Source organism: Eschrichtius robustus, chromosome 3, assembly GCF_028021215.1.
Source record: "Eschrichtius robustus isolate mEscRob2 chromosome 3, mEscRob2.pri, whole genome shotgun sequence".
Classification (NCBI taxonomy): Eukaryota; Metazoa; Chordata; class Mammalia; order Artiodactyla; family Eschrichtiidae; genus Eschrichtius; species Eschrichtius robustus.
This window is the reverse complement of record NC_090826.1, coordinates 54652127-54675893: the sequence shown is the minus strand read 5'-3', so window position 1 is coordinate 54675893 and position 23767 is coordinate 54652127. Positions and strand designations below refer to the sequence as shown.

At 34.2% G+C, this 23767-nt stretch overlaps 1 protein-coding gene across 4 annotated transcripts in view; it reads left to right on the top strand.

Annotated features, from left to right (window-relative positions):
- Positions 1 to 23767, top strand: part of ITGB3BP (integrin subunit beta 3 binding protein) — an 88658-nt gene that overhangs the window by 11896 nt on the left and 52995 nt on the right. For all 4 annotated transcript variants that reach the window (XM_068540029.1, XM_068540027.1, XM_068540028.1 and 1 more), the window contains exons 2-3: positions 9253 to 9295; positions 23415 to 23550. In XM_068540029.1, coding sequence (XP_068396130.1) covers positions 9253 to 9295; positions 23415 to 23550 — 179 coding nt within the window. The remainder of the gene's footprint in view (positions 1 to 9252; positions 9296 to 23414; positions 23551 to 23767) is intronic.

The following is a 23767-nucleotide window of genomic DNA, read 5'->3' as shown; positions in this document are numbered from 1 at the left end:
AGCTGCTTGTAAATTTTGGAGATTAATCCTTTGTCAGTTTAATCTCCAAAATTTACAAGCAGCTCATGCAGCTCAATATCAAAAAAACAAACAACCCAATCCAAAAATGGGCAGAAGACCTAAATAGACAGTTATCCAAAGAAGATATACAGATTGCCAACAAACACATGAAAAAATGCTCAACATCATTCATCATTAGAGAAATGCAAATCAAAACTACAATGAGATATCATCTCACACTGGTCAGAATGGCCATCATCAAAAAATCTACAAACAATAAATGCTGGAGAGGGTGTGGAAAGGGAACCCTCTTGCACTGTTGGTGGGAAGGTAAATTGATACAGCCACTATGGTGAACAGTATGGAGGTTCCTTAAAAAACTAAAAATAGAACTACCATACGACCCAGCAATCCCACTACTGGGCATATACCTGGAGAAAACCATAATTCAAAAAGAGTCATGTACCAGAATGTTCATTGCAGCTCTATTTACAATAGCCAGGACATGGAAGCAACCTAAGTGTCCATCGACAGATGAATGGATAAAGAAGATGTGGCACATATATACAATGGAATATTACTCAGCCATAAAAAGAAATGAAATTGAGTTATTTGTAGTGAGGTGGATGGACCTAGAGTCTGTCATACAGTGTGAAGTAAGTCAGAAAGAGAAAAACAAATACCGTATGCTAACGCATATATATGGAATCTAAAAAAAAAAAAAATGGTCATGAAGAACCTAGGGGCAAGACGGGAATAAAGACGCAGAGCTACTAGAGAATGGACCTGAGGACACAGGGAGGGGGAAGGGTAAGCTGGGACAAAGTGAGAGAGTGGCATGGACATATATACACTACCAAATGTAAAACAGATAGCTAGTGGGAAGCAGCCGCATAGCACAGGGAGATCAGCTCGGTGCTTTGTGACCACCTAGAGGGGTGGGATAGGGAGGGTGGGAGGGAGGGAGATGCAAGAGGGAAGAGATATGGAGATATATGTATATGTATAGCTGATTCACTTTGTTATAAAGCAGAAACTAACACACCATTGTAAAGCAATTATACTCCAATAAAGATGTTAAAAAAAAAAATGGGCAGAGGACCTGAATAGACATTTTTTCCAGAGAAGACATACAGATGGCTAACAGGTACGTGAAAAGGTGCTCAACGTCACTAATCAGCAAGGAAATGCAAATCAAAACCACAATGAGATGTCACGTCACACCTGTTAGAATGGCTCTTATCAAAAAGACGAGATAGCAAGTTCTGGTAAGGATGTGGAGAAAGGGGAACCCTGTGCACTGTTGGTGGGAATGTAAACGGATGCAGCCACTATGGAAAACAATAAGGAGGTTCCTCAAAATACAGAACTTCTATATGATCCAGCAACTCCACTTCTGGGTATTTATCTGAAGGAAATCAAAACATTAACTACAAAAGATACATGCACTCCCATGTTCATTACAGTATTATTTACAATAGCCAAATATCCACCAATGGATGAATGGATAAAGAAAATGTGATATATATATATATATATATATATATATATATATATATATATATATATATATATATATATACACAATGGAATATTATTCAGCTATAACAAAGAAGAAAATCCTTTCATTTGCAATATGGGTGGACCTTGAGGGCATTATGCTAAATGAAATAAGTCGGAAAGTAAAAGGTGAATACCATATGATCTCGCTTACATTTGGAATCTTTAAAAAGAACAAACTCATAGAAAAGGAGATCAGACTGTTTACCAGAGGTGGGGGATAGGGAGGGAGGAATTGCAGGAAGGTGGTCAAAAGGTACAAACTTCTAGTTATGAAATAAATTAAGTCCTGGGGATGTAATGTACAGCAGGGTTACTATAGTTAATAATACTATATTGTATGTTTGAAAGTTGCTAAGAGATTAGATCTCAAAAGTTCTTATCACAAGAGAAAAAATCGTAACTATGTGTGGTGATGGATTTTAACTAGACTTACTATGATGATCATTTCACAATATATACATATATTGAATCATGTTGTACATCTGAAATTAATGTTATATTTCAATTATATTTCAGAAAATTTTCCTGATTTTGATGATTGTATTGTGATTATGTAAGAGAATATCCTTGTTCTTAGAAAAACACACAGAAATATTTATGGATAAAGGTATACAGTGTCTCCAACTTATTTTCAGTGGATCATAAAAAAGATTTTGCATTGTATATATATGTGTGTGTGTATGTTTCTGTAGAGAATGATAAAGCAACTGGGACAAAATGTAAACAAGTATTAAGTCTGGGTAAAGGATATCAAAAACTGTTATTCCTAGGATATTTTTTAACTTTAAAAATATATAAAAATTAAAAGTTCCCCAAAATACCCATCAAATTGTTTTAAAAAATGCTAATGGATGGATTAAACAGTAAATTAGACAAAATTAAAGAAAGAATTACACAACTAAAGATAGACCTGAAGAAATTGCCTGACAGCATAGAGATCAATGGTAAGAAATAGATGTTTAGAGATATGGAAAATGGAATAGAAAATCTAAAATTTCTTCTAGAGGGAGTCTCGGAAAGGTAGAATCAAGGAGAGCCAATATTTGGAGAAATTATGGCTTAGATTTTTCCAGAACTGATAAAATACAAATCCATATAAGAGACTGCCTTAGAGATAAGACAGTGTTAATATGACATCCTTTGGAAACCTGCATGTAAAGCACCTTAAATAGAATTGAAGGATTATAAAAAATGAAAGGAATTAAATATATTCTTGAATTTAAGACTGACGTTTTAAGTAAAAAAAAAAAAAAAAATTAATTTATATAACACCTTTGTGCCAATCACTGTGTCAGGCTTTGGGGATTCAAATATGAACCGATGTTACACTCTCTAGTTTGCATTTTAGTGGGAGAGATAGTTCAACAAGTATTTTTAGAACTCATAATTTACCAGTTAACAGACAAGATGCTAATGATATAAATACATTAGTCTAGGGAGGAAATAGACTATTTCAACTGGATAAGTTTAATGAGAAGGACATGCACAAGTATTATAGGTATGGAATGGAAAGATCCTTAGTGCAATCTGGACAGTGTCAGGGAAAAATTAAATATGACTGTGCTGGAATCTCAAAGAAAAGGTAGACATCAATGTTAGTTTATTATTGTTAATTTTCATGTTGTAAAATATTATACATACAAAAAGGTATATAAAATATCACCAATCTACCACATTTAATTCTGATAAACCTGTTTAGCCCCTTTTAATAGAATCTTTTGAAAGACTTATTCATGTCCTTTATATATGTATGTGTGATGATACACATATGTATATGTTTCTCACAGAAGGTAATAGTAATGAATGTTTTATTAATGTTCATTTTTGAGAGTACCCATTTAAGAATGAAATGATCTTATGGCATTTCTCATTTTATTCAACTCAAAGAACATCTCACCTCCATCCATATATCTTCTGGGTTCAGTATTCCCAAATATATCCCTTTTATGTCTGTAAAAATTCTTTAGCTAATTCTTTATTAATCTTTTGATAAAGCAGCTTTTGACACCATAAACGTGTTGCCCAATAACTGGTTAAGGTTTTGGCTAGTTTTATCATGAAGAATAACAAGATTAATCATTTATTTAGTTGTTTTCACGTGGTGACCATATTTCTCCATGCAGTGGAGTGATAATCCCACTTACCCATGCTGTGATAGTGAATTATTATGTGACTTCTGTCAGTGTTGAACACAAAAACGCATAGGCTTGAATGAAAGGGAGAATGCAAAAGGATATAGGAGATTCTTCTCCCTTCTTTGCTCATTCCCATACATGGAATGGAAAATGTATCATTTTAGATTTCTCAGTTTGTACCTAAAGAGTCACATGGGATGTGAATTTGGCCATTGCCTTTCATCAAAGGATTTCTAAGCATCTCATAAGCATATTCCGTAATCCTCTAAACACTGTTTGTGTAGTTGTAGCTGGCAATATTATTATCTCCATTATGGAGAGAAGTAAATGGAAGCACTGATATACTAAGTGATATTTTTATCTTCCATTCAGAAATTTACCACTGGTTTACAAGCCAGTATTATTTATCACCTTTATGAAGCTTAGTGAGATTATGTGATTTGCCCAAACTTAGGGGAGAAATTTGGCATAACATCAAGGCTCCTGAGTCTTATATGCCTTACTAATTTTATCTCCTCCCCACACACATACACTCTTACCCTCAGCTCTATTGAAAATCATATTTAATCCAATGTTTTAAAAGTCCTGTAAGGGACGAGGGATTACTATTATTCGTGATTGTGGTTACTTATGTGAGAGAAAGAAGGGGTGAACAAGATGGGACAAATGGAAGGTTTTGGGGGATAGCTGGCAAACTTCTATTTCTTGATCCTGGGTGATGGTTACAAGGGTGGTTGCCTTATAATAATCCATTAAGCAATATACTTTTTAATGTAAAAAAAAAAAAAAAAAGTCCTGTAAGGGAACCTCAAATCATGTTGCTTCATGAGTCTTTGAGGTATCATTCCTGGTTCTTAATTAGGAATCAAATGATAGTTTATTTTTTCTAGAATAGTTTTTTTTTAATATTGTAATATTGTAACTGCTGTTAGTAATGTTACATACTAAAACTCATGCACTTGTTTTGTTCTGATGAGTTAGAGAATCCTATTCAGGATACTACCATGTGGTAAGCTAAATAAAATAGTGGAAGATGGTCTTAGAGAGTAATATGGCTAATTCTACATGGTTACTTTCTTTTCTTTTCCTGTTGATATAAAACTACATATCTTTATCTTTCTTAAATTCTCACCAGCAATAATGCTGGCAGCAACCAGAATTTTGATCCCAGTGAACCTAAACCTAGTACACCTAAGTGTACTAGGGGTACTGTAGTATTCAAATTGCGGGCATTGGTGTAAATTTGGGTTAAGTTGAAAGTGAGAAGTAACCTGTAGAGCAGCGGTCCCCAACCTCTTTGGCACCAGGAACCGGTTTCGTGGAAAACAATTTTTCCACGGACCAGGGTGGGGGTGTGGGGGGTGGATATGATGGTTCAGGCAGTAATGCGAGCGATGGGGAGCGGCAGATGAAGCTTCACTCACTCGCCCACCACTGCCCACTGTGCAGCCCAGTTCCTAACAGGCCGCAGACTGGTACCGGTCTGTGGCCTGGGGGTTGGAGACCCCTGCCATAGAGATTATAAGGTTACCCATAAGAGGGAGGTAATTAGGATATAATAGGTAGGTGCCCATTTAAAATTTATTTATTTATTTTTAATTGTGAAATATACATAGCATAAAATTTACCATTTTAACCATTTTAAAGTATTCAGTTCTGTGGCACTTAAGTCCAGGTAACCCTTGAGTAAATTGGGGATGTACTCTAGTCATAGTCCACCTATAACTGTACAGTCAGCATTCTGTAGCCCTGGTACCGCATCCACGGATTCAACCAACTGCAGATGGTGTAGTACTGTAGTGTGTATTTCTTGAAAAAAAAAAAACTTGAGAATAGGTGGACCCTTGCAGTTCAAATTCGTGTTGTTCAAGGGTCAGCTGTACATTCACATCGTTGTACAACTATCACCATCATCCAACTCCAAAGCTTTTTTCATCTTGCAAAACTGAAACTTCCTATCCATTGAACAGTAACTCCCTGTTCACCCCTCCTCCTAGCCCCTGGCAACTACCTTTCTATTTTCTTTTTTTTTTTTTCTATAATATATATATACTTTTAATTTTTATTGGAGTATAGTTGCTTTACAATGTTGTGTTAGTTTCTACTGTACAGCAAGGTGAATCAGCTATACATATACATATATCCCCCTTTTTTGGATTTCCTTCTCATTTAGGTCACCACAGAGCACTGAGTAGAGTTCCCTGTGCTATACAGTAGGTTCTCATTAGTTATCTATTTTATACATAGTATCACTAGTGTATATATGTCAATCCCAATCTCCCACTTCATCCCACCCCCCCCCCGCTTCCCCCTTGGTATCCATACATAAATGTCTGTGTCTCTATTTCTGCTTTGTAAATAAGATCGTCTATACCAGTTTATTCAGATTCCACGTATACGTGTTAATATACGATATTTGTTTTTCCCTTTCTGACTTACTTCACTCTGTATGACAGTCCCTAGGTCCATCCATGTCTCTACAAATGACCCAATTTCGTTCCTTTTTATGGCTGAGTAATATTGCACTGTATATATGTACCACATCTTCTTTATCCATTCCTTTGTTGATGGACATTTAGGTTGCTTCCATGTCCTGGCTATTGTAAATAGTACTGCAATGAACACTTGGGTGCATGACTGCTTTAAGCACCTCATTTGAGTGGAATTATATAGTATTTGTCCTTTTTTGCTTGGCTTATTTCACTTAGCATAATGTCTTCAAGGTTTATGCATGTTGTAGCATGTGGACTTTCTTTCCTTTGAAGGCTGAATAATATTCTCTTGTATATGTATATACCAAATTTATTACTTATTCCTCTGTCCACAGACACTTGCATTGCTTTCACCTTTTGGCTATTGTGAATACTGCTGTTATGAACATGGGTGTACAAATATCTGTTTGTGTCCCTACTTTCAGTTCTTTTGGGTATATATTCATAAGTGGGATTACTGGATTATATGTTCATTCTAGGTTTAATTTTTTGAGGAACTGCCAAACTATTTCCATAGCAGCTGTACCATTTTACAGTCCCACCAGCACAAGAGTTCCAGTTTCTCTATCCTGGCCAACACTTATTTTCTGGTTTTTTTGATAGTAGCCATCCTGATGGTTGTAAAGTGGTATCTTGTGGTTCTGATTTGTGTGTGTGTGGTTCTGATTTGCATTTCCCTAATATTAGCGATGTTGAGCATCGTTTCTTGTGTTTACCAGCCATTTGTATATCTTCTTTGGAGAACTGTCAATTTGAGTTCTTTGCCTATTTGGGGGTGCCCAGTTTTTTAAAACCAAGGTAGTAACCACAAGAGCTGCTTTTTACTTTACAGAACTACCAGAGATATATTGCTTTTAATTGCTAACTAATACTGGTAGCAAATGAGTAAGAACTTTAGGAAAATATTTGTCCCACATATCTAATCAAGTTTTGCCTGTCCTTCCTTTGTGTGTTTCATCCATCTCTTCCTCTCTGTTTCTGTTAAGATCATCCTAATCCACTTAGCATCATCTATGCTACAGTTGTTTGTGAGTTTTTTAAAAAGGGTAAAAGCATTTAGTAGGTGCTTAATTTAATAACTGATATCTTGACACTGGGCCCAGTTCTACCAGAATGGTAAAAATAGATGGTCATAAATTTCTCTAGTAGGTTTGTTCTTCTTTACCTCTTCTTTAGCTCCTCCCCCTCAATTCAACAAGGATTTATTATGAACAGGGTGTAAAATCTGAGTTTCTCTCCCTCAAACTGTGTGATAGGGGGCAAATCACACCAACTCTTCCCTATTGGATGACCTAAGTAATCTCTTAGGTTTCTCCTAGTCTTGTCTAGTAAATGTCTTTATGATTCTTGTAACTATTACCAGCTTTTGGATATTAGATGCCTGAATTATCTGAGAACCACATTACCCACAATAAGTCATGTTTTTAGATTCTCACTAAACTGTTAGAGTGAGAGATAACAGTCTAACTCAGATCACTTTCTTATTTACTTTTACATATCTCCTTGGGCTTCTTAGATCAACCTAGGACCTAAACTGGAAACCTTTTAAATACAAACATTTAGTTTCTCTAAGAATTAACCATCACTAATAAAGCAAGAATATTTTGAACGGTTAATATCGGGGGTGGGGGTTGTTTACTTCTATAAAGTATTATTTCATCTTAACAGCATTTAAAAACAAAGGCTGAAAAATGCTGTACTGTGTACTTTTAGTTTTTGATTTCTACTTTTGAAGTTTTATAAATACAAAAACATCTCACACACCTGAATAGGGTAATATATATTCCAAAGCTAAATATGAGTACTTTTTGGCTTAGCTGCCATTTTTGTTTGTTCATAACCTCTGTTCTCTTCTTGCTTCATTGAGAATTCACATTAAATTGATTTCAAGTGGACTTTTAAAAGATATGAGTAATTCTTTAAACCAATTTAGTTAATTTTAAGAAATAATGTTATGTGATAGGCTAATATAGATATAATAGCAAAATTAAGTGAACTATTTTAGATAGATTAAATTTTTGTATTTAATATTTATTGCTGAGTAATTTTTATAAATTGTCCATCTCTTCTATTCCTGCTTCTGTCACTTGCTTGAAAGCCAGTAGTCAGTTATTTATGAATAGTCATTTTCTAGGATCTATAAATTTTGTTTTCTGTAGTACAACCTTTATAATAAAATTTGTTTGCTTTATGCTCAAATTCTCTAATATTTTAAATAACTTAATTTCTTTTTCTCAGAGATCGAGAAAGTACTTTTAACGTCGCATTTGTCACTGGGAAAACTAGTTTTAATTTATATTGACCTTTTTCTCCTTTGAGCATTTAGTCTGTGTTCAATAAAATGTTGATGACTGCTCTTTAGAAGACAGCTGTACGAAATAAAGTATTATAAATATTCAGCTTTCCTTTCTAAGCATTGTCACCAACAGCTGGGCATCCAGTTTAGCAGAACAGGTTTTGCACAGAGAGAGCCTGGCATGTTCCTAAATCAGTTTAGTGAAGGAGACAAAAAATAGTTTCTTATGGATTGGGGACTTATAAAGACATAGAGCATCTGTTCCTCAGTTACGGCATAGTCTGGTAGCACTGAATCATGTTTAAAGCTAGAATAATGTGCAAAACTTTTTCACCTTGCTCATACTTTTATTTTAATAGCTAGTGTATTATTTCTGCAAATAATATACTTTCAACATCTCCATTGAAGGTATGTAAATTATTTTCCTTTTATGTATAATTTTTGTTAGTGGTATTTTAAAACACACAAATATATTAATTTTTTACTAAGATTATTTTATAATATAACTTTAGTGTTTGAATTGTATAATGGTGCATATATATAAAACTACATATATAAAAATCCATTTAAATATTTAATTATGATTTCATCTTGATATATGCTATCAAAAAAACAGTTTCATCATTGTGAAAATTGCTTTCTTCATAGGTATTCTCCTTTAGTTGGTGAAAGTAACTTAGAATCTTTATTTATATAGATTACTCTTAAATACTTGGCTACTTAAAGCATATTAAATCTAAGATGTCTTTAACTATTTTGTTTGCAGTGTTAAAAGATCACTGAAATTGGATGATCTGTTAAAAGCAAATGTAAGTATTTACTTATGAGTTTGTAATTGCGTAATAAGATTGTGTTTTTAATTTTTTAATACTTTTTTTTTTTTTTTAATTTATTTATTTATTTATTTATTTATCTATGGCTGTGTTGGGTCTTCATTTCTCTGCGAGGGCTTTCTCTAGTTGCGGCAAGTGGGGGCCACTCTTCTCCTCATCGCGGTGCGCGGGCCTCTCACTATCGCGGCCTCTCTTGTTGCGGAGCACAGGCTCCAGACGCGCAGGCTCAGTAATTGTGGCTCACGGGGCCAGTTGCTCCGCGGCATGTGGGATTTTCCCAGACCAGGGCTCGAACCCGTGTCCCCTGCATTGGCAGGCAGATTCTCAACCACTGCGCCACCAGGGAAGCCCCAGTGTTTTTAATTTTTTAACAGCTAATTTACCCTTATACTAAATGTAAAAAGTATCAAAAAAAAAAAACCCACTGTGACATAATTGTTATTGGTACACCATTTTCTACATATAAAATTTGTAATCTAATATATGGAAATTCCTGGCCAGCTTGAGGTTTTTATTTAAAGGGCAAATTATTTGAAGCCTTAATGAAATAATTTAGTAGAAATTAATTCACTATTTGTAGAAAAAAAATGCTCTGCCACTTAAATGCAGATAAATAAAGATGGAACAATGGCAGTGCTTTAATCTGCATTCTCTAATCTGCTAAATTGAAATAAAAGCATTAACAACATTTTTATGTCAAAAAGGTAATTACCCCCTCAGCTACGCTGGCATGAATAAACAATTAAATACTAACACTGTAATAAATTTCACTGTGGTTGTCACAATAAGAATAAAATTGTGCTGTTGCTATTACTTTTTGTAAATCTCATCATAGCACATTACCAATACCAGCATATCATGACATATGCTAGTTTATTATCTTTTCATTACCAATATTGGATCTAGATACAAACACTAATACTGGGATACTTATGGCCTTAGTAATCTTAAATGAAAGTAAATTGGTGAGAAAGTAAATTAAAACAAATAGCTAGTCAGTAAATGGGCTCCTATGTGAGATCCCGTATGAGAATGCCATTTCAAGAAATGGGTTTTATATGGAATTTCTCTTCAGAAGACTCACTGGTATTTAACAATTTACCATTTTTAAAACTTCCTAGATGCTTTTTAAAAAAAATTAAATAAAGGTGGCAAAATACTGCATTGCCACTAAAAAAATCATTAGCGGTGTAATTAGCAATTTAGAACACCATTATCCAACTTGTTCTGTACAGAATGCAGCTGTGACTGTAATTTTGCATCTGTTTCTTTGGTCAGAATGGTATTTTGGTAGATGAGTAGTCCAGCTTGAAATGAAATACTGTTCTTTTCCTGCCCCAAAACTGTTCTTTGGGAGGTGGTAACATCATTTGAATGGAAGAGAATGGCCATTTAGGAATTCATCCTTTTCATAAAGTACAGTTGTCGTCATGGCAAGCTTTCTATCCATTTTTTCTCCAGATTAGGATGTGTCAAGGTAGCCAGTGACACAGCTAATATCCTGTATTAGAAAAATACATTGTTTTGTTTGGCCCAATTCTGTACTTTTAAACCAGTTGACTTAGCTTGGTATCACATGGCCACCAACTGCTAAATGCAGGTTCCTAGCATCCTAGCCTGGGCCTTCAACATTTCGGTTTTCTAACCTATTTCTAATATTTATTATTATTTCTGATATTTTCAGCTTTTGTATCTTGCCTCATAATTTGTTCGCAGCTCTATCTTAGATCTGACAGCTTTTGCTCTGGTGCTAAGTCTAGGCTTCTCTCTTTAGCTACATTTATGCTTCTATCCATTCCAGTAACAGCTAAGCCCTGAAGCAGCCTGGTTCCCAAGAATCTGCCTACATGCCAGTGATCCCATTGAGGCTGCCTTAGTCCGTGTGAAGGAAAATCAGACATTTACCTATAATTCTAAGAGCACCTAATTGCTGTGAAGCTACAGAGGAACTAGTAGTAAATTTGTGGTCATTTTGCCTTACCCATATGATGCTGAAGGAAGAAGACTCTGGTGTCCAAGGAAAGGAGATGGCTCTTACATGCCAGTTGGTTGAAGTGGAGCCTGTTCATTCTAAACAACTGGTGTTTCCTCTCCCAGCAATAATTAGAACTACAAAATCCCAGTGCTCCCAATGTGGCTACAGACCTTCATGGAGATTAATGCTCCATGATGTTAGGGCAAGTCTGCAAAAGTAATTTTCCTTATGATTCCCCTAATAGGGAAAACAGAGGTATGGATCATTCCGTGTTATCTTCCTTTAATATATATAGAGTATATACTACGAGTACCACTACTTGCTGAACCTCTCAAATTGTTGGGGGGTAATGAGTGATGAAGGTTTTGATTTATCATTGCAATATTGGGGTTGCTGAAGTTATTGCCCTCCAAGCACTGTTTCTAGATGAATTTTCAGAAACAAAGTGGAATTATTTATTACAAACTGTTGCCAATGGCAGTCCAGATGAATTTATAGGGACAGCTGGCTACCTGGTCATATACCTAGCCAGCTTGACCTAATCTCTTTCAGGCAATTTCAGAGAAGGAATGGGAGAAGCAGATGCTGCAGATTGGGAAGGGAAGCAGCATACTTCCTACCAAGGCCAACTCAATAGGCATGCTGCTAGAAGGAATGCAGTGCAGGTTTGGGGGAGGTTTGCTGATTTGGACATACATACCCAGTCGAAATTATTCCCTTACCGTTAGTAGGATACTTCTAAGTCTGATTATTCCCATGGCCTAACCTTATCTTATCTCTCTGAGATAAGGCTTTTACTGACTCCTGAAATTAGAAAGAACTTGGGACTTCAGGGCATTAGGAAATATTATAGCTCACATTCTGTAGGCTTACTTATTGATTTGGCTCGTCTGCTCCTTTTTCTCCCCCTTCCTCCCTCTTCTTCCCTTCCTTCCTTACCTTTTTATTATGGAAATTTTCGAACATACACGAAAGTAGAGACAATAATACAGTGAACTACCATGTAACCATCACCCAGCTTCAAAAATTATTAACATTTTGCTAATTTTGCTTCATCTATTTATATATATATGTACACATATATTAATGTATATATGTGTGTATGTATCTGTATATTTTTTCCTGGAATTTTACAAATCCCAGACATGTTATTTCATCAGAATATTCTTCAGTATACATTTCTAACAGATAATGACTTCTTTCATAACTATAGTGCCATTATCATACCTTACAAAATAAGAAGTAACTCCTTAATAATATCTTTTTAAAATTATTATTTATTTATTTGGTTGTGCCAGGTCTTAGCTGTGGCTCATGGGCTCCTTAGTTGCAGTGCATGGGCTCCTTAGTTGTGGCATGCAAACTCTTAGTTGCGACACGCATGTGGGATCTAGTTCCCCGGCCAGGGATTGAACCTGGGCCCCCTACATTGGGAGCGCGGAGTCTTTACCACTGCGCCACCAGGGAAGTCCCAATAATATCTTTCACCCAGTTTATATTCACATTTCTATAGTTGTTTCAAAATGTCCTTTTACAGTTGGCTTATTAAAATCAGGATCCAAACAAGGTTTACACATTGTAGTTGTTCTTATGAACCTTGATAATATTTTTCCCCCCAACTTCTTTTAAATCTTTTAAATTCTCACTCTTTTTCTTGTAATTTATTTTTTGGAAAAAACTGAAATATTTTTTCCATATTTCACAGTCTAGATTTGGTTGATTGTTTTCTTGTGGTGTCCTTTAAGTGATTTCTCTAATCTTCATATTTCCTATAAAACTTGTAGTTAAAACTAGAGGCTTGATTAGATTCTGGTTCATATTTTGATAAGAATGCCTCATAGGTAGTCTGTGTAGTTCCTGTCTCATCACCTCAGGAGGCACAAAATGGTCTTGGTTTCAGGTGTTACCAGCCTGATCCACCCATAATAAAATTCTCTGTCAATCTTTCTCCTAATTGTTTTTTTTTTTAATTCATTGATGATTATTTTATAGATTCCTTATTTCACTACAGTTACCAAATATTGATTCCTTTTTTTACCTTTTGATTTTGGAGAATTTTGATTATGGAGAATGCACTGCCCATTACCCAGCTTCAGTAATTATCAACACAAGGCTAATCTTGTTTCATTTATAGTCCTACGCATACTTCAGTATCCCCCATACTAGATGATTTGAAGCGAATCTCAGACATCATCCATATCATCCTAAATACTTCAGTAATTATTTCTAAAAGATAGACTTTAAAAAAACTGTAATAGTATTATCATATCTCTCAAAATTAATTCCTTAATCATCAAATGAACATCTTTGTTCAAATTCTCCAATTATCTCATATACTTTTTGACAGTTCAGTTCTCTTTTTTTAATTTTAGCACTTTTTATTGAGATATAATTCATGTAATATAAAATTCATAATTTTAAAGTATACACCAGTGGTTTATTATATACTCATTACATTGTGCAGCCATCACCGCTACCTGATTTTAGAACATTTCCATCACCCCAAAAAGAAATCCATTACCTATTAGCAGTTAGTATCAATTTCCTCCTCCCCACGCCCCCAGTCCCTGGCAACTACTAATTTATTTGCTGTCTCTATGGATTTGCCTATTCTGGACATATTATATAAATGGAATCATACAATATGTGACTGACTTCTTTCATTTAGCATAACATTTTCAGGGTTTATCCATGTTGTCACATGTAACAGTACTTTATTCCTTTTTATGGCTGAATCATATTCTTTTGTATGGGTATATCACCTTTTATTTATCCATTCCTCAGCTGAAGGACATTTGGGTTGTCTCCACTTTTTGACTATTATGAATAATGTTGTATATAACATTCTTGTACAATGTTTTGTATGAACATGTTTTCAGTTTTCTTGATTACGTACCTAGGGGTGGAATTGGTGGGTCATACGGTAATTCTGTCTAACTTTTTGCAAAATTGCCAAACTCTTTTCTATAGCAGCTGCACCATTTTACATTCCCACTATCAGTGTACGAGGGTTCCATTTTCTCCACATCCTCATCAACACTTGTTATTTTCTGAATTTTTGATTCTAGCCACCCTACTGGGTGTGAAGTGCTATTTCATTGTGGTTTTAATTTACATTTCCCTGATGATGTTGAACATCTTTCCATGTACTTACTGGCCATCTGTATATTTTCTTTGGAGAAATATCTATTCAAATCTTTTGCCCATTTTTTAATTGGGTTGTCTTTTTACTGTTGAATTGTAAGAATTCTTTATGAGTTCTGAATACTGTTACCTTGTCAGATATATGATTTGCACATACTTTCATCAGTTCTGTGTGTTGTCTTTTCACTTTCTTGATAGTATACTTTGATACACAAAAGTTTTAAATTTTGATGAAGTCCAATTTATTTTTTCTTTGATTGCTTATGCTTTTGGTGTCATATCTAAGAAACTGTTGTACGGTCTATGGTAATGCAAACTTTCACTGTGTTTCTTTCTAAGAGTTTTATAGTTTTAGCACTTACGTTACATTTAAGACCTTATTGAGTTCATCTTTGTACATGGTATGAGGTTAGGGGCATGTAGATATTCATTTGTCCTAGCACTGTTTGTTGAAAGCTATTATTTCCCCCATTGAATGGCCTTAGAACCCTTGTTGAAGATCAGTTGACTATAAATTCATGGATTTATTTCTGGACTCTCGAATCTGTTCCATTTGGTTGTAGATCTGAACTTATGCCACTACCATGCTGTGTTGATTACTATAAGTTTTCAAAATAAAAAGTTTTTAATTACTATAAATTTGAAATTAGAAAGTGTGAGTCCTCCAACTTTGTTGTTCTTTTTCAAGATTGCTTCTGTTGTTCCATATGCCTTGCAATTCCCTGTGAATTTTAGGGTCACCTTGTCATTTCTGAAAAAGAAAAATTTGTACTTTTGATAGGAATTACACTGAATCTGCCATTTTAAAAATTAGTAATTCTTCTAAACCATGAACACAGGATCTATTTCTATTTATTTTGATTTTCTTTAATTTTTTTCAACAATGTTTTGTAGTTTTTAGTATACAAGTCTTATACTTTTGGGTTATATTTATTCCTCAGTGTTTTATTCTTTTTGGTGCTAATGTAAACGTTTTTATAATTTCACTTTAGATCGGTCATTGCTAGTGTATAGATACATAGCTAATTTTTGTATATTGATCATGTATTGTGTAACTTTGCTGAACTCGTGTATTAGCTCTAATACTTTCTTATAGATTATTTAGGATATTCTATATATCAGATCATGTCATTTTTCTTTCCCATCGGATGCCTTTTTTTCTCATTCTTGCTTATTGCCCTGGCTAGAACCTCCAGAACAATGTTGGGTAGAGTGGCAAGAACAGATATCATTGCCTTGTTCCTGATCTTAGGGGGAAAGCGTCCAGTCTTTTACCATTAAATATGATGTTAGCTGTGAGTTTTTCCTAAATGCCCTCTGTCAGATTGAGACACTTTCCTTCTATTCCTAGTTTGATGATTATTTTTTATCATGAAAGAATTGCATTTTTGTCAAATGCTTTTTTACATCTATTGAGATGATCGTGTGGGTTTTTTTCCTTTATTCTATTAATATGATGTATTATATTGATTGGTTTTTGTATATTGAACCAACCTTGCTTTCACAGGATAAATCCCACTTGGTCGTAATATATAATTCTTATTTTTCTCTGGTTTCAGTTTGCAGGAATGTTGAGGATTTTTGCATCTGTATTCATAAGGGAGATTAGTCTGTAGTTTTCTTTTTTTGTAAGGTATTTGTCTGGTTCTAGTATCAGAGTAATGTGGTCTCATAGAATGCGTTAGGGAGTGTTCCCTGTTTTTTGATAGAGTTTGAGAAGAATTGGTGTCAATTCTTCTTTAAATGTTGGCAGGATTCACCAGTGAAGCTCTCCAGTCCCACGCTTTTCTTTTTGACAAGTTTTCTGAATTGATCTAATCTCTTTACTTGCTATTGATGCGTTCCAATTTTCCATTTCTTCATGATTCAGTCCTGGTAGGCTGTGTATTTTGGGGAATTTGTCCATTTCATCTAGATTATCTAATTTGTTGGCATACAATTGTTCATAGTATCCCCTTATAATACCTTTTATTTCTCCAAAGTCAGTTGTAATGTCCGCCCCCCATTCCTGATTTTAGTAATTTGATTCTCATTTCTTTCTTAGTCAGTCTAGATAAAGGTTTGTCAATTTTCTTTTCAAAGAACCAACTTTTAGATTCATTGATCTTCTCTATTTTCTTATTTTCCATTTCATTTGTTTTCTCTTTAATATTAGTATTTATTATTTCTTTCCTTCTGCTTCCTTTGGTTTTAGTTTGCTCTTTTTCTTGTTTCTTAAGGTGGAAGGATAAGTTATTGATTTGAGAGCTTTCTTCTTTCTTAATGTAAGTGTTTAACTTTCTCTCTGAGTACTGCTTTCTCTTCATCCCGTAAGTTTTTACATGTGTTGTGTTTCATTTTCATTCTCCTCAATGTATTTTCTAATTTCCCTTTTGATTGGTTATCTAGGAGTTTGTTAATTTCCATGTATTTTTGTACTTTCCAAATGTCCTTCTTTCTTTAATTTCTGATTTTATTCCATTGTGATTAGAAAACATTCTTTACATGATCCAAATCTTTTTAAATTTACTGAGATTTGTTTTATGGCCTAACATATCTTCTATCCTGGCTAATGTTACATATGCACTTGAGAAGAATGTGTATTCTGCTTTCGTTGGGTGGAGGGTTCGATAGATGTCTGTTAGGTCTTATTGGTATATAGTGTTGTTCAAGTCTTCTGTTTCCTTGCTGATTTTCTGTCTAGTTGTTCTATCCATTGTTGAAAGTGGGACACTGAAGTTTCCAACTATTATGGTTGAATTTTCTATTTCTTCCCTCAATTCTGCCAGTTTTTGCTCCTTGTATTTTGGGGCTCTCTTGTTAGATGTGTATGTGTGTGTGTATTTATAATTATTATATCTTCTTTTTTTCAGTGTCAGTAAGTCTTTATTCATTGTGTTTTCTTGGAGAAAAGAAGAGGAAGGGGAAAGGATCAACATATAGCAGAAGTATATAGCAAAAGTATAGCAGAAAGGAAAGGAAGTATCCATTAAAACCGTAAACACACACTGGTGATAGATTCATCAAAGCCCAAGGGAGGTCAGTCTTCTGTAGTTCAGGAATGAGAGGAAGGTATCAGGGAAAGAACAAACAGGTTCATGCTATCCTTCCCTCCTTATAAATTCAACAATTAGCACAAAGCTTTGGTTTCTAGTAGTAAACATGGAGTTACATTTGTCCATCTCCTATTAAACATAAGTTTTGACTTAAGTTTTTTGCATCTGCATAAAAGTTCCCGAGTGACTTGGATATATACATTCATCTTCCCTCTCTTGGTTTCCCACCTCCTCTTTCTACATGAAAGCCCCCCATTGCTTCTCTCAATCCTGTAATAGGAGATTAAGTAGGTTTGGTCCATCCATATGCCAGTGTAAGTGTTTTGCATGAATCTTATCAAGGAATAGTCTTGACTCACAAGGTTTGGCACAAGGGATGACGTATTCCTAACTTCAGGTTTTTTTTATACAAATCATTCAGGAGTTATGGAGACACTCAAGAATCTAATGAGAATGTCTGTGTAGCGTAGGAGTCAAGTTTTTAGGACAGAAGATCTGGACTAAAATAGGAAATAGGGAAAGGAGAACAAAAAAAAGGATGATCTAAGGCTTTCCCTTTTTTTCAGCTTTATTGAGATATAATTGACCAAAATATAAGATATTTAAAGTATACAATGTGATGATTTGATGTATCTATTGTGAATATATATACACAGTGTGTGTGTGTGTGTATACACACACACACACACACACACACACATTGTGAAAGGATTCCTCCCATCAAATTAATTAATGCATCCATCACTTCAAATTTTTCTTTTTTTCTTTTTCTTTTTTGGTGAGAACGTTTAAGTTCTACCCTTTTAGCAAATTTCAGTTACTGTATGATACAGTGTTATCAGTTATAGTCACCATGTTATACATTAGATTCTCAGATGTATTCATCTTATAACTGAAAGTTTGTACCCTTTATCAACCTCTTTCTATTTCCCCCATCCCCCAGCCACTAACAACCACTTTTTTACTCTCTGTTTCTGTGAGTTGGACTTTATTTTTTTCCCCTATTAAGTGATACCATGCAGTGTTTGTCTTTCTGTCTCTGTCTTATTTCACTCAGCATAATGTCCTCCAGGTTCATCCATGTTGTCACTAATAACAGGATTTCCCACTTTAAGAAGAGTGGCCCTAAGATGATATTCCAGATCCCTTTGGCTGGTACACAGTCCTCTGAAAGATACTTTGTCTTTTTTGCTTTCAATACAAAAAGAAATTTGTAAACAATTAAAAACCCAACAGAACATTTAGAAAGATCAATACATTATATTTACATAGTCTGAGTGACCTAACAATCACCAAATCAGCAACTGTCCAGCTTTATAAATCTAAGACAAATAAAATGTTTAAATGGAAAATTAGCACATGAAAAAATGTTCAACATCATTAGTCATTGGAAATACAAATTAAAACCACAAAGGAATACCATTCCCGCTCACTTGAATAGCTAAATAACAACAACAAAACAGAATGGCTTTAAAAATCAACACTGGAATGTCTAAAACAACCTAAAGGTTGGTGAGGATGTACAGCATTTGGAACTCTCATTTATTGATGGTAATTTAAAATGATACAAACACTTTAGAGAACTATTTAGCCTTTATTTTATATGTAGAAAATAAATCTATATCCATCCTATAGCCTGGCAATTCCATTCCTGGGCTTCCCAAATAAATAAAATCATATATCCACAAAAGACATATACAAAAATGTTCTTTAGCACCGTCATTCATAATAGCCCTAAACTGGAAATAACCCAAATGTCCTTCGACAGGAGAGTAGAAAAACAAATTCTGGTACATTTATACAAAGGAATAGTAAAATTAAAAGGAACACAATCTTACCACTCACACCAACATAGATGATCTCAAAAACACATTGAAAAGAAGAAGCCAAACACAAGAGTTATGTATTTAATTTATATGAAGTTCAAGAATAGGCAAAAATAGCTATGGTTATAGGAATTAGAAAGTGGTTGCTTCTGGGCTGCAGAGTGGGAATTGAGTGGAAATGGGTACAAGGGAATCTTCTGGGATGACAGAAATGTTCTTCATCTTGGGTGGTGGTGGCATCAGTGTATACAGTTATCAGAACTCAGCAAGCCCGACAACTTAAGATCTGTGCATTTTATTGTAAGTAAATCATACTTCAATAAACAAAAATATATTTGAGGTAGGATTCACTTTCTCTTCTGAAAAAATAGGAGGACATATGAAGGAATGATAATAGCCATGAAAATATATCTTTAAAAACTTATTGAAGACTACAGTGCAAGAGAGTAACAAAATGGTCATGTCTTTAATATTAAAATTAATATTTTAATGTCTTAAAATTGTGGAACAGTAGTGAGCACAAATAGAAACACCAGTGTATCAACTTTTTAGCCAATGTTTTATATTTCCTGTTAAAATGTTTTTATCAAAGTAAAATTTATAGATTGTGAAATTCACAGATCTTGAGTGTACAGTTCAATGAGTTTTAACAAATGTGTATCCCTGGGTATCAAACACCCAATCAAGAAATAGAACATTGTCATCAGCACAGATCTAATATATTGGTTATATCCTTTCCCTGCTGTCCCTGTAAGATCACTGGGTAAGTGCAAAATGCTTTTGTTCTCCATAACTACCATTAGAAATAACAAAACCTAAACATTATTAGAGTCATTAAGGGTGATAATTGTGGCAACTGATAAAAAGTTAGTTGATATTTAGGATTCTTCTAGGAACCCTAGGCCCAAATCGTGAAAAATCCCTGAGACAGCTAGTATTTAAAATTTTCTAATGTAAATTCTATATTAAGTACTAGTGATTTATAATACTGCCTTAGGTGAAACATTCCAATAACCTAATTAACCAGTATAAGATTATAAAGAATTGTCTCCCTTTAGCTACCCTAATTTTTCTTTTGCTTCTGGTTGTCCAAATACCTACAGTACCTGTATTTTTAAATATTTCAGTGATAGCATAGTCTAGTAGTTCATAATAATAATAGCAGATCCATTATATCCCACATTTCATCCTGAAAGAACCCTTAGTTAGTACTTTCTAGACTGTTTATAATAGGTAAAAATCAATAAAATACAGGCACCTTTTTGGTAGAATATGCTTTAAACAAGGTGATGAAGCAAGCTACAATTTGTGAAAGATATTGAAGGAGAATGTCATATATATTTGAAATTATGGAGAGAACATTCATTTCTTTTTTTCCGGGCAGAAAAATCAATGCCCAAATTTTAGTTTTGCTAATGTACAAGGTTTGACCTTACAAAAAGTACAGTGGTATTTGGACTGATCCTAGACAGAATCTTTTTTTTTTTTTAGTGTGGTATTAAATATCTTTGTCAATAAATATTACAAGCAGTTGTAAATTATTATAGAAAGTAGTTGTGACTTATCTGATTTCTATATCCTTATATTTTGTTTGCATCCTGAATTCTTTCCCTTCTCTAGCCAAATCTGTTCTTCTCACTTTTTCTTTCTCTATTTTTCTAAAGGACCTGTAGGTAGCACTCATCATTGCTGAATGGAAAGAGTTCCAGACTTCTCAATTAGTAGCTCAGTCTTCTATCAAATCCCAGTCTTCTTAACTCTTCCTTTTGTAGGAGATTAATGAGAAGACCAAGTCCTTCAACGTTTGGGGGTTGGCAGAATGGAAATTCTTAGGATTCTAGGATCACTTTTAAGCATCTTCAGAGTTTAAAAATTAGAGGACCGTGGTTAAACTTCGAGAGAAAAAGAACTTAAAGAAGTAAGACTATGCATTTGTGTATATCAGTAGGCAGACATATAAAAATGCATTATTTACTGAAGAATATTTAGTGGGATAGTAGGGAAAGGTAGATTTCCTTTTTTCCCTCTAAGTACATTACGATTGTAGACAGACATTTTAATCAACACAGATCACCAAAAAAAAAAAAAAAAAGAAAGAAAGAAAGCAAGCAAAAGAGAAGACTTAGTATTTTTAAGGTGAGGGGGAAAAATTTATATATATATATACACACATGTGCACGCACACACACACAAAGACTTATTTTACGAAAGCTAGAAAATTGTTTTCAGGGAGAAATGTATGATCTACAGTTGCAATGTTTAGATATTTGGCAATTGGAAAAATAATTTTTGGTGAAAATAGGAAAACAGATTGATGTAAATGTACATTAGGGTAGTGACTTTCATTTCTTGTACATACACAGTGAAATATTTCTGGGCAATAAATTCTTAGAAAAGTGGGGTTGGATTGGATAAATGTCATAGTTTATGACTGAATACTTATAAACAGCTGAAAACTCAAGATGGAGAGGTAATAATAACCACCTGTTAAAGAGACTTAAAACCCTTTCACCTTACAAAAAAGATTACTTTAGAGCTATAACTTGATATTATAGTTTGATTTTTTTTAAAATATTGGTTACATTTGTGGCTACTGTGGATACATAAAATAAAACATGTAATGCCTTTTGTTCCCCCAATACAAAGAAGTATCTATCATTTAAAATCTTACCTGTAAAAAAAAAAAATTGATGCTATAGATTCTGGAATTAATACCAAGATTATTGAAAAAGGTGACATAGCCACTATTTCTGCCATGGTGTCTTGAAAATAAAGAATAGGTGACAATGGAGAATTATATAACTATTTCAAGTCAGCAACCAAGCTAAAGTTTAATTCTACAGTGTTGGCAACATATCATGAACCTTCAGACCTTTCCTTTATCCCTAAATCCACCCTGTGCTGTCTGTTTCACCTCTAGATTTCAGGTTTTTCATACCTTTTATTTGCACTTATGTAAGCCTCACCCTTCATCTTCACAAGAGTCCTTCTGTGAGATTACTGCAGCCCACTTTGGTTTTCCCTCTTCTCTGAATTTCTGTAGCAAGCATACTACTTTTAGACCTGTTCTCTGCTGTTTATGAGGCCAGAACAATTTGTTCTCTTCCTATATACACATTAGTTAGCAAATGCTGGATGATTAGTAAGCATTATAGAAAATATGTTTAAAAAGAATTCAGAAGAGCAAGAAATTAATAGTGCGATAATGGGTGTTTGGAGGAAGTGGATTATGAATGAGGCCCCAAACCAAAGGAAGACTAGCTGAGACCCAAATGTGCATAACCTAAGTGACTGGGACTACAGGCGCCAGTTAATAATAGATGAATGAACCAGTGAAAAAATGAGTAGATTCTGAGTAGAGTGGCCTGGCTAAGTTTACTGGGCTGTTTCTTTTAAATCATTCATTCATCATACATTTCTGAGTTCTATAGTACAAGGATGAAATAATATTTATTTTCAGAAACTTAAATTCTAATGGGGTATACAGAAATGTAATAAATTATTAGAATTTACTAACTCCAGTAAGAGGTATGAACAAGGTCTATGGGAACACAGAGGAGGAAGCTGCAGAGAGGATTTGTGTAGAATAGATCAAATTCTCAAAGGCCTTAAATGCCATACTCAATTGTTTGAACATTATTTTTGTTTTATCATTAAGATACTGTGTCAGAGCAACTTTGTGAAGGTTAAGAACACCACTAATCCTTCCTAGGATTTCCTTGTGGGTCTTACTAAGAGACACTTCTGAGAGTTTCTCTGGTCTAGGCCCATAATTATACTTCACGTTCAGCTAACAACAAATGTCAGGATGTAATTGGGAGAGTTAGCCATCTCTACTTGTTCGGAAATACCATCTCAGAAGGTAGTAACCATTTAATGTTAAAATTTCATAAAATCAAATTGAGATGCCCTAATCAGTATGGAGACCAGAAAAATGTACATACCTTGAAATAACAGTGTTCACTTTGAAGATAATCATTGTGTATATTTAAAATCCGAAAAGAAACATCAAGGAAAAGAGTATTAGTTTGAATTTTGTGAGTTTTTCAAATGTATTTCCAAAGATCTGTAACTAAACATAAGTATTTTTGTCCCAAATTAATATTTATTTCTAGTCATTTGATTCTTCAAAAATCAGAAGGAAGATAAGTGTTACAGCCTATTCACCAACAACTGGAACCTGTCAAATGAGCCCATTTGCTTCTCCCACAAGCTCTAAAGAACAAGAGAACAAAAATGGACCATCAAATGGTTAGTTGAAAATTCTTTTCCACTTATTGTGAGATTTTTCTAGTTATTGGTTAAATCAGAATTTTGATTTAATAATATGTGGATCTTGCTGCAGCTGATTTTTCTCTTTTTTCTTAAAGAATTCAACATAGAAAATACTAGAATATAGGTAACACTTTGGACATAAATGTAAACTTTCTAGGCAGTTATTTTAAAATGCTACTGCAGGCTTTGTTCC